Source organism: Phocoena sinus, chromosome 1 (genome assembly GCF_008692025.1).
Source record: "Phocoena sinus isolate mPhoSin1 chromosome 1, mPhoSin1.pri, whole genome shotgun sequence".
NCBI lineage: Eukaryota > Metazoa > Chordata > Mammalia > Artiodactyla > Phocoenidae > Phocoena > Phocoena sinus.
In genome coordinates, this window is record NC_045763.1 from 146663804 (window position 1) to 146680880 (window position 17077).

General features: G+C 39.2%; 1 protein-coding gene across 1 annotated transcript; it reads right to left on the reverse strand.

The window, feature by feature from the left end:
• Positions 1 to 286: 286 nt before the first annotated feature.
• Positions 287 to 9337, reverse strand: LOC116739850 (28S ribosomal protein S7, mitochondrial-like). Its single transcript, XM_032604683.1, is given in 3 exon segments — positions 287 to 1336; positions 1338 to 1945; positions 9307 to 9337. Coding segments are annotated over 3 exon segments (786 nt in total). The 3' UTR covers positions 287 to 1189.
• Positions 9338 to 17077: the final 7740 nt, after the last annotated feature.

Below are 17077 nucleotides of genomic sequence, written 5' to 3' on the forward strand. Positions count from 1 at the left end.
GAACACACTGTTTATTTCATTGAGAAAAATCTTACTTAAAAAAAAAAAAAAAAGTCCGCTGAATGAAACTGCGTGCTTATTGGTGTAGTTGCTTTACATTTTCATGAAACTTCCTTATCTCAACCTCTGATCAGTAACAAACAGTTCACAGACCAGCATTACCCAAGGAAGACCCAGAATCTTCTAAACAGGAATCTCCATGAAATAGTTATCTTGTGTATCTGAGACAAAGAAGGGATGTTTTGGAAAAGTAGATTCTTAAGCGTTTCATAAATATTGTAGGGGAAGAAACCAGTAATGAGAAAGGAGCTGAAGAAACAAGAGCAGAGAGAGATTGACTGATGGAGCAAAACTTTGAAGAATGAAGGAGCGACAAGGACAAGGTGGTCTTGACCAAGAGGCAGTACACCTCATCCTCCTAAAAAGGAGATACTTGTAGGTAAGTCTGTAGGAGAGGGTGCTGGACATTTGGGGTGTTTCATGCCTGAAGGTACCATTCTTGTCTATGAATTAAGGGTCAAGATCATCTGCTGAGATGGCATCTTGTTACTGCCGTTTTGGAATTGGGGGGATTTGAATTAAACTCAATTGATTTAAAATCCTATAAGGATTTTGTTCCACTTTATTCTATTTACTTTATAAACATTCATTTTCCTATTTAACCTAAAGGGTTTTTTTCTCACAACCTGTGCATTTTAAATAAATTTCTTTTTTTTTTTCCACATCAGAAACTGCTTTTTATACATTTTGTACAAGGACCACTTTGGAACCAAGCATGTTTCCTCCAGTTGGTTTCAATGAATGGCAATGCCACATCACATGCTACACTAGCTCAGGATGAGAATTTTCTAATACTTTTTCTGATACTTTTTCTCCTTCCTTTCATATCACCCAAAGATCCACCCCAATCTGAAGGAAGAGAAGGACTGGATGAACCCTAAGTTTCTTGGGGGAAATCCAAGTTGATATGTCCCCTCTTTGCAAGGAGATGGGGCAGGGAGAGCGAGTTCTAGCCCCCAAAGAAAGGACTAACAATCAGTGAACATGCGGCTCCATCTTTCTTATGAGGCCCGCCTGCCCTTGAAAGGGAAGTATACGCTTAACCCACAGGTGTTCTGCAACATGGAGGTGGCTCACGCCATTTCTTGCAACAGAGCGCGCTGTTCCTCCCAGCTCCTCCGCCCACCCCTTACCACCAGCGGTAGTGGGCCCGCGCCCGGTTAACCTCGGCCGTCTTGTGCGTGTCGTGCTTTCTGTTTACCACAGGGCTCCACTTGTGAAAAGCCTCCAGCAGCTCCCGAGACAGCTTCTCCGGCATCAGCGTCCGCCGGAGCTTCATTCTCCCTACATGCAGTAATCATCCACTTCATGGCCAGGAAGTGGCGACTCTGGTCAGCTAGCGGCACAGGGACCTGATAGAAATGGCCACCCTTGAGCATGGGTACCAGCCCAATCACAGGCTCACAGTTTTTCAGTGCTTGTTGGAAGATGGTGTAAGGGTTGCGTTCAGTGGTTGCCTGTTCTTCTGCAGAAGCAGCATGGTACTTCTCAAACTGCTTCCTTTTCACAGTTTCCAGAGTCTGCGTCATGAGGGATCTGGCCAGTATTTTGTTTCCTCCTTTCATCATCATGTTGGTAAATTTACTGATCACTGGGTCTTCAAACACAGAGCTTGTTTTCGTCGCTGGAGCAGCTTTGATAACCGGAGTCTTCCTGAGCTCCCGCTCATACTTTTCCTCCTCATTCAGCTCGGCCGAGGGCTTGCGGTAATATGCCTTGTCAATCTGGGGGTCCTGGTATTCAGGACCATAGCGGCTCCACCTCACCTGGGTCAGCCCTGGAAGCTGTAGGACAACACTCCGCACGCCCAGCAGCAAGCCCGACCACCCTCGTGCAGCCTTCACCGTGGCGGCAGCCAACTTGGCTGGCCAATAAATTTCTTTTCCTCAATATTTTGTTATAAGAATCATCAGACATACAGAAATGTAGAAAGAATTATACAGGGAGAATTAATTTACCTACCACCTGGATTCTACAATTTATTTTTATGTTATGTCAATCTCAGTTTGAGGCCAATTTGGAAATGGGGTTTCCCTGGTGGCGCAGTGGTTGAGAGTCCACCTGCCGATGCAGGGGACATGGGTTCGTGCCCCGGTCCGGGAAGATCCCACATGCCGCGAAGCGGCTGGGCCCGTGAGCCATGGCCGCTGAGCCTGCGCATCCGGAGCCGCTGAGCCTGCGCATCCGGAGCCTGTGCTCCGCAACGGGAGAGGCCACAACAGTGAGAGGCCCGCGTACTGCCAAAAAACAAACAAAAAACAATTCGGAAATGGATTTGTTATTATTTTGTTTACCGAAGTTAGTAAATACTAGTGAAGACTTTGGGAAAGAAATCATTTCTAATTCAATAGGTCAAGTATGAATGTTCTTGGCTTCTGTTTTGATCAGGGTTCTTCAGAGAAGATGGATCTATCTATCATCTATCTATCTATCTAGCCATCTATCTATCATATGTATATTGGCTCCTGTGATTATGGAGGCTGGAAAGTCCCAAGATCTGCAGGGTGAGTTGGCAAGCTGGAGACCCAGGAGGGCAGATGATGTAGTTCTAGTCCAAAGAGCCAATGATTCAGCTCAAGTCTGAAGGCAGGAAAAATGCTGATGTGCCAGTTCAAAGGCCATCAAACAGTAGTAATTCTCTCACTTGGAAGAGATTCAGCGTTTTTGTTCTATTCAGGTCTTTAACTGATTGGATGAGACCCACCCACATTGGAGAGAGCAATCTGCTCTACTCAGGCTAAGGATTTAAGTGTTAATCTCATCCAAAAACACCTTCACAGAAACACCCAAAATAATGTTTGACCAAGTATCTGGGCACCCTGTGGACCAGTCAAGTTGACACATGAAATTAACCATCACAGCCTCTTTATGCTATGTATACTTAGGAGAACAGTATTCATCCCCAACCTACCTCTCAGGTTGCTCCTTCCCCACCCTCCCAGAGAAAAAATCATTGTAACACTCTTGTTTCTGGAAGATATGGCATGTTTACTTTGTAAGTTTTGTGAACCCACCACTGAATATCCTTAGGGGTTTAACACCTCGCTGTGAATAACACTATTTTAAACAAGTCTTATGTAATTGTATATTTTTTTCTCTACAAACACATATAAAACTATTTTCAATTTCTGTGGAATGGAATAAAATATAAATATACATGCAATTATCTTAACCAACCAAATGTTTTAAATTTTTAACTTATAAAGCAAAAGCTGTGTTTTAAGGTGTTAAGTTGTTAGGTTTTCAGACTAACTCAGTCTTCATATTTTTCTTCCTATTTATTAATAAACCAGAAATGGCTTTCCTGGTTCTTAACTTTTTTTCTACTTTTTCACAATTTCTTAGTTTGAAGGAGCAAGTAAGTCACAAGCTACATTCAGTGAATCTAGAGTCTTTAAAATTCATTTCTTCATTATTCCACAAACATTTATCCATCATAATTTTGAGCTTCTGCTGTACAATGAAGTGAATCAACTACATGTATACCTATATCCCCTCCCTCTTGGACCTTCCTCCCACCCCCCCCCCCCCATCCCACCCATCTAGGTCATCAGAGAGCACGGAGCTGAGCTCCCTGTGCTATATGGTAGGTTCCCACTAGCTATCTGTTTTACACATGGTAGTGTATTTATGTCAAACTTCATCTCCCAATTAGTCCCACCCACCCCTTTCCCCCCAGGTCCACATGTCCATTCCCTACGTCTACATCTCTATTCCTGCCCTACAAACAGGTTCATCTGTACCATTTTTCTAAATTCCACATATACACATTAATATATGATATTTGTTTTTCTCTTTCTGACTAACTTCACTCTGTTTGACAGACTCTAGGCCCATCCACAAATGACCCAGTTTTGTTCCTTTTCATGGCTGAGTAACATTCCATTGCATATATATACAACATCTTCTTTATCTATTCATCTATCGTTGGACATTTAGGTTGTTTTCATGTCCTGGCTATTGTAAATAGTCCTGCAATGAACATTGGGGTACATGTGTCCTTTTGAATTATGGTTTTCTCAGGGTATATGCCCAGAAGTGGGATTGCTGGGTCATTATGGTAGTTCTATTTTTAGTTTTTTAAGGAAACTCCATACTGTTCTCCATAGTGGCTGTATCAATTTACATTCCCACCAACAGTGCAAAAGGGTTCACTTTTCTCCACACCCTCTCCAGCATTTATTGTTTGTAGATTTTTTTTGATGATGGCCATTCTGACCAGTGTGAGGTGTTACCTCATTGTAGTTTTGATCTGCATTTCATGTGCCTCTTGGCCACCTCTATGTCTTCTTTGGTGAAATGTCTATTTAGGTCTTCTGCCCATTTTTTAATTGGGTTGTGTGTTTTTTTGATATTGAGCTCCATGAGCTGTTTGTATATTTTAGAGATTAACCCTTTGTCTGTTGCTTCATTTGCAAATATTTTCTCCCATTCTGAGGGTTGTCTTTTCATCTTATTTATGGTTTCCTTTGCTGTGCAAAAGCTTTTAAGTTTTATTAGGTCCCATTTGTTTATTTTTGTTTTTATTTTCATTACTCTAGGATATGGTTCAAAAAAGATATTGCTGTGGTTTATGTCAAGGAGTGTTTTTCCTGTCCGGGCTTACATTTATGTTTTTAATCCATTTGGAGTTTATTTTTGTGCATGGTGTTAGGGAGTGTTCTAATTTCATTCTTTTACACGTAGCTGTCGAGTTTTCCCAGCACCACTTATTGAAGAGGCTCTCTTTTCTCCATTGTATGTTCTTGCCTCCTTTGTTATAAATTAGGTGACCATATGTGTGTGGGTTTATCTCTGGGCTTTCTATCCTGTACCATTGATCTATATTTCTGTTTTTGTGCCAGTACCATGCTGTCTTGATTACTGTAGCTTTGTAGTATAGTCTGAAGTCAGGGAGCTTGATTCCTCTAACTCTGTCTTTCTTTCTCAAGATTGCTTTGTAGACCTGGTCTCTAGTGATGGAGCCTGTGAGTGCACAAGGATGTTAAATACAGGAGTGAGGGCCACACTAGGATGAGCTTCAGTAACTATGGAAACATGGAGGGGGGATCCTATAAGACTTTCTGTAGGACCTGATATCTGAATTGAGTCCTGAAGAACAAGCAGTAGACAGCCAGATGGAATAAATAGAAGGGAGTATTGGGCAAGAGAGGAATAGCATGTGCAAAGGCCCAGGACCTCCATCTTTGGGTTATTCTAGTCCATCTTTTCTGTGTTTTTAATCTCTCTCTTTCCATTTGGCCCCTTTTCCATGTCTTATAAACATGTTAATGTTTCTTATATTCAAAAGCAATGCAAAAAATAATCCCTTCCTCAACATTGTGTCCTCCTCAGGCTACTGTTCTATCTTCCTTTTTCTCAATGTAGGCATACTCCTTGAAGGAATATAGGACCTACCTCAAGTCCCTTACCTCCCGTTCCATCTTTAACCTGAGGACACAGGAGACCTTCATGGAAAAGAGGGGAGGGTTACAAGTAAAAGAACAAATGGTAATTCTGGAAGGTGAAGGATAATGGGAAGACAAGACTTCACCCTGTATGTGTTCAGATGAAAGTTCTGAGAACTTTGGTAATGAACAAAGAAGAAAGACTTTTGAATAACTTTCCAGATGTGTTCCAGGCAATTGTGATAAAGAAAGGGGATTTTGTTGAAGTTTTAAGTAAATTTTCTCCTTGGGGATTTTCTTCTGAGGGTATAGTAAAGATCTGAATTTCTATTTTAATTACTTCAGGTTGCTGGATTTGTGATTCTTTTAATGCTAGAACTGAACCGCACATCTGTCTTGTATTATGTGGATTACATTTCACTTTTAAGCTAGTAAATGCAATATTGGATTTTTGGGTTTTTTTTCGTTACGCGGGCCTCTCACTGCTGTGGCCTTTCCCGTTGCGGAGCACAGGCTCCGGACGCGCAGGCCCAGCGGCCACAGCTCACGGGCCCAGCCGCTCCACGGCATGTGGGATCCTCCTGGACTGGGGCACGAACCCGTGTCCCCTGCATCGGCAGGCGGACTCTCAACCACTGTGCCACCAGGGAAGCCCCAATATTGGTTTTTAAAAAAATTTTTAGTGTTTCATATACTATGATATTTTAAGGTACCAGAAGATCAGTATTTTTTGTTGGAATAAAACCATTATTCTAAAAATGTCTGAAATTTGAATCATTTACATATTAAACTGGATTACAGTTTCTAATCAAAACTGTTTCACTTATTTAGATAAAATTCTTCACTGCCTCCATAATTCTTAAGAGGAAGAATTAATGACAATTGAAAGGAAAATCTCCTATTGGAAGAATAATACTTATTTGTGTTCCAGGAACTTCTGAACAAATAGAATATGAAAATGCCAGTATTGAAACCAAGGCAAGAAACTCTCTGCGTGGAATCCCACCATGAAACTGAAGAAGCCAAAAGAGAACTGTAATATCTCTTTTGAAAGAATTAGAACAACAGCTTGCTGTCAACAAAAAGATCACAACCCATGGAAAAGATAGCTATTAAAAATATGTCATCAAAGTCAACAAGAGATAGACAGAGACAGAGATCTTTGGAGATGGAGTAAAAAGAAAATATATGGAGTTAGCTAATAACCAATATGTCCTCTTCCAACTAGTGTAGAATTAGAAAGAGCTTTCTCAGCAACTGGAAAAATGTGCACAAAAATAAGTTCACTGTCTAATAAAAACCAATTGACACTTAAAGAAACATCTTTCTTTAAAAAAAGATATCATATTTCATCTTATATTTTTCATGATTAATTACATTTTCTTTATTTCATGTAGTGTGTATATTAGTTTGTAACACTTTATTTTACCGGCCAACAACTGATATTGGTAATGATTTATATTTAATGTTTAAATTTTTGTAATTTTTCATTTTACTTAATGTACGATTTTAAAATTTAAACTGCATTAAATACCTAGTATTACACTTTAATTTTATGAATTAAAAAGCTTCAAAACAGAAATACTAGTATATTAGTTATTATTTGAATCAAGCATCCCAATTCTGCTATTATTCATGTTCTCTGGTATTGCAATGATTTTTTTTTTTTTTTTTTTGCGGTACGCGGGCCTCTCACTGCTGTGGCCTCTCCCACTGCGGAGCACAGGCTCCGGACGCGCAGGCTCAGCGGCCATGGCTCACGGGCTCAGCCACTCCGCGGCATGTGGGATCTTCCCAGACCGGGGCACGAACCCGTGTCCCCTGCATCGGCAGGCGGACTCTCAACCACTGCGCCACCAGGGAAGCCTTGCAATGATTTTTTTAAAGATGAAGTTCTGTCATAAGATCATCTCTGATTCCACCCCAGGGAAACTATGGGTTTTACTCCCCTGAGTAGATTGTGCAGATCCATTGATAATAACTACAATACTTAATTGAAATGATGTATTTATCTGTTTCCCTCTATTGTGTCACAAAATCCTTGAATATTTATAAAACAGGAAGTAATTTTCTTAATTACAATGGGGAAATACTCTTTTCAGGTTTGTTGAGTGTTTGTTTAGTATGGGGAAGGACCTGAAAGCTACACCAGCTCTGGATATTACAACGAAATTGAGTTGTGGCCATTCCCTGGGACAGACTGGGCTTCCCAAAGGTACAGCCAGTCAGCTAGTTCTGCCTTATTTTCCCTTAACTTCAACCATGTTTAAAACTGAGGAGGACCATCTGTGCTATGTAATAAAAAGTTATAGTCTTTATGCGATAATGATAATTTTGAAACTTAATATATTCAAAGTCTATACTTATAAAAATAATTTTAAAATGTGTTTAAATCTCATTTAAAAAGGAAAAACTCATTTTGATTATTTTCTTATTATCTAACCTGTTTGGTAAATAGCTTAGTCATGATCAAAATAAGATAATGTATATGGAAGCAACATGTAAATTGTAAAATGCTGCACAAAAGATTCTAAGAGCCATGGTTAAAGACAGGAAACATCCTCTTCTCTCCCCCAGAGGGAATCATCCTAAATCTGTTAATTTTTCTTAATAGATTTTCATTTCCAACCACACAAACTCTTGATACTGGTTTTTGAAACCCCATTAAATTACAGGCAGAAATATAGCCCTACACTGATCCTTTAGATCAAACTTTTCCTCATACCAGGCCAGACACAATTCCTAGGCCTGCCTCAGGCTGCCCTACGCCTGACTTAGGATTCTAGTTTTTAGAGAGGTGGAGCATTCTTTGCTCATTTGCCTTTCCTTCATTGTAGCGTTAGGCTCAAGCATGAAACCTTTCTCTGTAACTTTTCTTTGAAAGCACCAACAAAGTTAGCTTCAAAATTATTTTTTTAAACATTTTTTCTTATGAAGTGTTTATGTTTATTTATTTATATTTATTTATTTTTTGGCTGCGTTGTGTCTTTGTTGCTGCGAGTAGGCTTTCTTCAGTTGTGGCGAGCAGGGGCTACACTTTGTTGCGGTGCACGGGCTTCCCATTGCAGTGGCTTCTCTTGTTGTGGAGCATAAGCCAGCCTATCCTGTATATTTCTTTTTTTTTTAATTTATTTTATTGAAGTATAGTTGATTTACAATGTTGTGTTAACTTCTGCTGTACAGCAAAGTGATTCAGTTATACATATGTATACATTCGTTTTATGTTCTTTTCCATTATGGTTTATCACCAGATATTGAATATAGTTCCCTGTGCTATACAGTAGGACCCTGTTGTTTATCCATTCTATATATTGATATCATAGTTTGCATCTGCTCACTCCAAACTCCCAATCCATCCTTCCCCTAACCACCTCCCCCTTGGCAACCGAAAGTCCATTCTCTATTTCTGTGAATCTGTTTTGTAGATAAGTTCATTTGTGTCATACTTTAGATTCCACATATAATTGATATCATATGGTATTTGTCTTTCTCTTTCTGACTTACTTCACTTAGTATGATAACCTCTAGGTGTTACCGACTCTAAGCTTGTATTGCTCACCGCACAACAGGCCAATAATCAAGAGACGAGTTGTTGGGGCAAAGAATAGCAATTTTATTTGGAAAGCCAGAAAATAGAGAAGATGGTGGGCTCATGCCCCAAAGAACCATCTTGCCTGAGTTAGAATTCAGGCTCTTTTATACTAAAAGGGGAGGGAGTAAAGTCAAACACTTCCTGGTTCCCATCAGCCTCTGGAGGGGGATGTGTTAATTTCTTCTTCCCTGCAGTCATTCACAGGTGGGCCTGGTCATGTTATTTCCTGTGAGCTAAACAAAGGTATTTTAGCTTTAAGTTCATTACCTGGGAAGCAGGATTCCCAGAGATGGGCCATTATGTATAATTTAAGCTTATAGGCAACATCCCTTTAGTGATTAACTTGTAATAAAGTACAAAAGGTTCTTCCCTACTACATATGTCCATACATGTTGCTGCAAATGGCACTATTTCATTCTTTTTTTTTATGGCTGAGTAGTATTCTACTGTATATATGTACCACATCTTCTTTATCCATTTATCTGTTGATGGACATTTAGGTTGCTTCCATGTCTTGGCTATTGTGAATAGCGCTGCTATGAACATAGGGGTGCGTGTTTCTTTTTGAATTATAGTTTTGTCTGGACATATGCCTGGGAGAGGGATTGCTGGATCATATGGCAACTCTATTTAGTTTTTTGAGGAACCTCCATACTGCTTTCCATAGTGGCTACACCAATTTACATTCCCACCAAGAGTGTAGGAGGATTCTCTTTTCTCCACACCCTCTTCAGCATTTGTTTGTATCATGTCTATTTCAATACCAATATCGATATAGAAAGAATTTCAATCTAAAATGGAGCCAGAGGATATAAAATGGAAAGTCTCATTCATGTGCCTTCAGAAAAACAAAACTTAAGGAATGAAAAATGGATTTCCTGATATACTGAAAACTGAAAATGTTGGAATTTTCTTAAATGACAGGGAGTTAATCGGGGGTTATGTCATATCAACTTTGGAAAGTTTTTGCTTATGGTTTCCAGAGTTATGAATGGGAAATGACCCAGGTTGAGTTGGTCTTGCCAAGGGAGCTGAAGGGAGCTTTGTTTGTATGACTGGACTGGTTTTGTCTGCTTGAATTTTCAAAGCTGCTCTCTCTTTGTTTTGATTTTAACAGACTCCAACAGAACCCTCCCCTCTTTACATTCCCTTCCCATAAATACAGCCTACCCCAAACCCTCAGCGGACTCATTTGTAGCTTGCTATAGTTTGTGTGTCCTGAATTGCAGTTTCTCTGCTATTCTCGAATAAACTATCTCTTTGAGCTTACCTCAGTTTACCTCTTTATTTAGGTCGACAAGTAAATTCAGTGAGCATCTAAGATTATATTCTCCCTCTCTTGTTCTACCACCTTCACAATTCATTTTCACATTTACTCTCCAGACTTCTGCCAGCATAAATTAGCAAAATCTTGTGATTATTGAGAACTGTAATCCTTCTCTTCTTGTTTTAAACTTGTAATTATCAAACAACAAAGTCCTACTGTATAGCACAGGGAACTATATTCAATATCTTGAGATAAAGCATAATGGAAAAGAATATTTAAATATATATACACGTATAAAATACATATATATGTATTCATATATATGAATCACTTTGCTGTACAGCAGAAATTAATACATTGTAAATTAACTATATTTTAATAAGAAAAATTGTAATCAACTCTCAGGGGATTTCTGGCATTGCCAGATATTGTCTGATGCTAACTCAGCATCATCCCTGCCCTTTAAGAGTTCACTTGTATTTCAGAATCTGAAAACTATGTTTCCCAGAACCCCTTGCCAGCAGAGTTATGGTTTTGGTTCTTCCAATAAGAGTTATTCATGCTAGATTTTGGAAGACAATGGAACTCATTATTGCTCAGCCTCAACAAGCAGGCATGTGGTCTTCAGCAGACATTAAATGTGAGATTTTGCAATGACTTCTGGGCTTTCTACTGAGCACCATCTGCTTTGGTGCAATAGGCTATTGAGATCATTAGTGGTAGTTTCCTGCAATTTTCTGATTTCCAAAGATAACTGATGACTTTCCCTGTCTATTGCCCTCTTTGGTGCTTTCAAAAGTTTTGTAAACACCTAATTCCTTTCACTAAATACCCTCCTGCCTGAAATGCCTAGAGAGGTTACTGTTTCCTGACTATAGACTGATAGACTATGGTCTGACTCTAGTTATTGACAGCTATTTAGGTATGGTCACCATTCAATCAGAGGAGATGTTGAGCTAATCAAAATAGATTCCAGTTATGAGCAACCAGTATAGCTTCACTGGTAATACTAGCTGAGTTTCAGCTCTAGTTATGAAACTTGAGCAATGAGATATGTATATGAGAAAGGCATGAAGGACATTGAGACAAGGTCTTCACTGTTAAAGTAACAGCCTCATCTGATAGATAATAGGTAGCTGCATTGACTAGAGTAGTATAGTAAGAAATATATGTGGTCTTTGTTCCCAACAAAAACATTTGAAATTTCCTGAGTGATAGAAATGTCTTTTGTCATTCATTAGCTGTCTCTTTTGAGTGTGCCTGAGTTTATACTAATGAGATGACTTAGGGTGGGGTCCCTAGAGAGCCTTGAGATAGGGCTGGTCACCAGAAACACCAAATGATTAGAGGGTTAGAACTTTTAGACCCACCCACTGACCTCTGGGAAGAGGAAGAGAAGGGCAACTGTAGATTAAGCTCTATAAAACTCTTCAACAATAAGAGTTGATGAGCTTCTGGGCTGGTAAACACTTGGAGATGGGGGGAGAGTGGTGTGCCAAGAGAGCATGGAAGCTCTGTGCTCCTTTCCACATACTTTGCCTTATGCATCTCTTTCATCTGGCTGTTACTGAGTTATATCCTTTTATAATAAACTGGTAATCTGGTAAGTGAAATGTTTCTCTGAGTTCTGTGAGTTGCTCTAATAAATTAATCAAAGCCAAAGAGGGGATTGTAGGAAGTTCTCATGTATAAAAAAATATTTATTAATATATTTGCTTCCACTATTTCTTTCTGGGCTCATGTTCATTTTACAAAGAAGATCCTTTAGTTGTTTTTTCACAAAGAACTTATTACTACTGAACTTTCATAATCCTTTTATGACTGAAAATGCTTTCATTTTACACTTATTCTTGAAAAATAGTGTGGTAAACTCTGTTTCTCCTTCACATCTATTTTTGTCATCAATACCATGTATTTTAACTCTACATGTATTTTACATATATTTTAACCTCAACAAGCTATTACCATTGTTTAAACAGTCAATATTCATTTACTTTTAACCATATATCTACCCTTTCATCTGTTTTTTTTTTTAATTTTTTAAAGTTTTATTTATTTATTTTTGGCTGTGTTGGGTCTTCATTGCTGTGTGCAGGCTTTCTCTAGTTGTGGTGAGCAGGGGCTACACTTCGTTGAGGTGCATAGCCTTCTCATTGTGGTGGCTTCTCTTTTTGCAGAGCAAAGGCTCTAGGGTATGCAGGTTTCAGTAGTTGTGGCATGCAGGCTTCAGTAGTTGTGGTGCATAGGCTTCAGTAGTTGTGGTGCTCAGGCTTAGTAGTTGTGGTGCACAGGCTTAGTTGCTCCACGGCATGTGGGATCTTCCCAGACCAGGGATCGAACCCATGTCCCCTGCATTGGCAGGCAGATTCATAACCACTGAGCCACCAGGGAAGTCCTTCATCTGTTTTTTTATTGTTTTTATTTATTTATTTATTTTTTGCGGTACACGGGCCCCTCACCATTGTGGCCTCTCCCATTGTGGAGCACAGGCTCTGGATGCACAGGCTCAGCGGCCATGGCTCACGGGCCCAGCTGCTCCGCTGCATGTGGGATCCTCCCGGACTGGGGCATGAACCCGTGTCCCCTGCATCGGCAGGCGGACTCTCAACCACTGTGCCACCAGGGAATCCCCCTTCATCTGTTTTTATATCTTGTGTTACTGAGCTTCAACCAGGGATGATTTTCCTTTGCCTGGAAAATTTTTTTGATATTTCTTCTGGTGTAGGTCTACTGACATTAAATTCCCACAAGTTTTGTGTGTCTAAAAATGTCTTTATTTTACCCTTACCTTTAAAAGGATATTTTAACTGGATATAACTTTCTAGCTTGGCTGTTATTCTCCTTCAGATTTTATTCCATTGTTTTCTGGCTTCCATATTTTCTTTTGAAGAGTCAACCATCAGTTTTGTTTTTACACCTTTAAAATTATGCATCTCCCTCTCTTCTGCTGCTGCTTTTAAGACTTTTTCTTTTTTCTTTAACTTTTAACAGTTTTACTATGATGTGTCTAGTTATGATTTTCTTTATATTTGCTTTTCTTGAGGATTTTAGAGCTTTTCAAATCTGTAGCTTATTGTCTTTCACCAATTTTGAAAATTTTCAGACAGTATCTCTTCAAACATGATTTTTGCTCCTTCTCTTTCTCCTGTCACTTTGGGACTACATATGTTGATTTTTTGTCATGTCTTACAAGTCTGTTTTATAATTTTCTTTGTTTTCCAATCTTTTTATCTCTTTTTTAATCTGTATGGTTTCTTCTGTCCTATTTTTCAGTTCACTAATGATCTCTATGGTTGTGTCTAATTTGTTGTTAATCCTATATATTATTTATTTCTGAAATTTTATTCTTAATTTCTAAGATTGCTACTTGATTTACTTTTATATATCTCAGATCTCTATGTTGTAGTCTTTAACCTAGGGAATAGTCATTCAGAGGTCTTGGCTTGAAAACTGGCATATTGTCTAGGATTCCTTCTCCATTTCAGGCTCTGAACTCCTGTTTTTGTATGTTGAGCTTCAAGAGACTGCCCAAATCTCCAGTTACCTTTTAAACACCTTAACAACTGTGAGGTGTTTTTTATTTTTCTTTTTACTGCAACTGTTCCTCTTCCTTCCCCCATTATCTAGAGACTTAGGATTCAGAATAGTCCTTGAGGCAAAATCCTTGCAGAATGTCATACTCATTTCTCTGTGATTACACTCTCTATGGGATCCTGGCTGTTCAAGTCTTAGCTACTCCACTTGTCTGAATTCCAACTTTGGTCTTTCCATCCCCATGTGATTGTTAAAAGCTCTTGGCCACTGCTCTTTGCTGTGCCTCTATCTCCTAGCTATAAAATGGAAGAGGCCTTCAGAGGAAAAACTGGTGGAGTACGTCATTTATTCCAGTTTATTTCCCTTTCCTCTATGATCTTGACTTCTTGGGCCTGGCTACCTTGGTTGCTCTTCAATGTCTTCAAATAACTGACTTATTTTTGTGTTTTATCTACGTTTATAGTTGTCCTCGATGGGAGTGTTAATTTGAGAAGAGCTTCTCTTAAGAAGCTTAACTTTAGACTTAAAAACTGGAAGTCTAAAGCCTATGCAGCCTTTTAATGTTAAAAGAACCATACCATTTCCAATTACTATTTATTAGACTCTTTAAGATTTTTAGTATCTTCTATTACACCAAATAGCAGATGGCTTTCAAAGTTGTTCTCTCCTTGTGAGATAATCATATAAATGTTCATTATATATCTATCTATCTCTTCTATTACATCTATCCCAACAGAAGAGTCTTTGAATAGCAACAAAACAAAAGGGGCCAAATACGTTAGCTGAGCGGGAGAAATACAGTTCTTTCTTAAGTAAATCATGATGAATCAAATCCTTGCCTTTTTCCCATTTAGAATCAGGGTAGTGGCCTATAGTAGTGCCTTTTTGTTCCTGAAATAACTTTCTTTGGTCCTACTTTCTATAGCCCTCAGGTAGTAGCTTATCATAGTAGTGACTTTCCAAAAGGCAACTGATACATCTTTGCATTTGCCAGTAGACTATATTCATCATAATTTTAAACTCTTTTTGTGATTTGGCATCCATATAGTTATCCACGATTCCTCAACTGAATGCCTGTCTTGTTTCAGGCACTGAGCATACAAATGGTGAATAGACACATGGCTGTTCTAGTCTGTGACAAAAATGACATGCCTCAGGGGTCTGAAACAGGTAGAACTTAACCACTCTTATTCTTGAATACTGCCATGCTGTTGCACTGTCTTGAGTTATAGTTGATCTGTTTTCTCCATCACTGATGCCTTTGAAACTGTGAGGTTTGTAGGGCTGTTTCCACATTGCATGCTGTCATTCTCTTTTTGGTGGCGATAATGTTTTTTTTTTCTTTCTTGTTGCATCTCTCTTCTCCATGGTAACTTCTTGAAGCTGCCAGAATGATATAACTTTTTTTCTTTTCTTTTTTGTTCAGCTACTTCTGCATGGTTGCCAATGGAAACCAGATAAGTAAGTATTAAGTGTAATATTAATTTAAATATTCTGTGTCTAGATAGAGATAAAGTGCATGACTTTTATGACATCTATTTCAAACTAGCTTCAGGCACTTTATGCATTTACTTTAAGCCTTTTGTCGGGCTGTTCCAGAGTGGGGGTTCCTGGAAGTCTGAGTACCAGATAAATAGGGTGATATGTATGAAGAGAAAGTCCAGACAATGTAGTTCGGGAGATTGGGGGGGAAGACAAGCACTATGGCATATTTTAGATGGTCCTAATTGAAAAAATACTATAATATGAATGAATAAGGACAGACCTAAGGGTAATTTTTAACTCATTCTTGGCAGCTTCTGCTTTTAGTTCCCAAGTGGTAAAGAACTAGTGGGAAAGAAAGGCCACTCACTGGATAAAGTCAGCAAACTTCATCCTGTTCAACTTTTCTCTTCAATGAGCTGATCAGTCCACTTTCAGCTTCCTAAATGCCCACTGACCTTAATTCTGTAGTTTTAATCTGCTCTCTCACTTTGTGACAGTTATCAACTAGTTTCTTCTCCAAACCCACCATTCTATTCCCTGCTTTGTGTTCTTGGGCCCTGCAAACTACAGTTTTTGCTTTACCAGCTGACCCACTCCACCTTAGGCTTTGATAATAGGGGATGCTAGAGGAAAGCTATAAGTCTGGAGGAAAAAGAAACTTCCTCCTTCCTGTTTATGATCATTGTCACCAAGCAGTGATTCTTCACCTTAAAAGTGACAGCCCTAAGAGCAGTACTTGCTTCTCTTAATGATTATCTTTGTGAAAACTTAGCTTCCATGTTTGCCTTTTCAGTGTCCTACAAATGACTAACAACTATTTAAGTTAAATTCTCTCTGTTGAATAATTTGTATAGTTTCTCTCTTTTGAATTGGACCCTGACTGATGCATATGTGCCATCTTTTTTCTTCCCTAAGAAGTACCATAGGTTTATGGCACACTGAAGGTATATAGAAGATGGCCAATATTCATATCAATGGGGCTCCATACCTCCTGGATTCCAGGTGAGGAGCATATATAGTTACATAAAGCTTTCCTTATCAGACAGGAACAAGGTAGTATATAATCACTGATTTCTATAGCACGGAATTTTCTCATAATAAATTCAGCCCAACACAGAAAACTGATGACAGCATGGCAAATGAGGTTTGTTACAACCCACTGAGCTTTCCAGATGCGCAGGCTCAGCGGCCATGGCTCACGGGCCCAGCCGCTCCGCGGCATGTGGGATCTTCCTGGACCGGGGCACGAGCCCGTGTCCCCTGCATCGGCACGCGGACTCTCAACCACTGCGCCACCAGGGAAGCCCCCCACTGAGCTTTCTTTTTTGGTTCTTGAAGATAATGGAGTGCTCCAAATGGATGAGGCTTGGAAACTCAGTTGAAGTCAGCTGCAGTTCTGGCTTTCACAGTAGTTTATACTTAGCACTTGTCATAATGTGTTATTAAATAATTATTTGAGTAATTTTTAAATGTTTATCCAACTGGGCTGCTTCTTAAGGGCAGAGACTATGTCTGTTTTGTTCCTTTCCATATTTCAAATTCATAGCACAGTGGCTGGCAGAAAGGTGGTCAAAAAATACTTGTCAAATGGGAAGCAGAAGGAAAAAAGATAATTTAAAGTCTAAAGCTCACAGGGGGCATATTGTACAACATGTTCCTTTTTGAGAGTCACTAACTTGTCCATACGCCTAGGACATCATTTTTCTGTAAACTTCTTCGCCTATTGTTTAAGGATATCACCAACCAGGGATA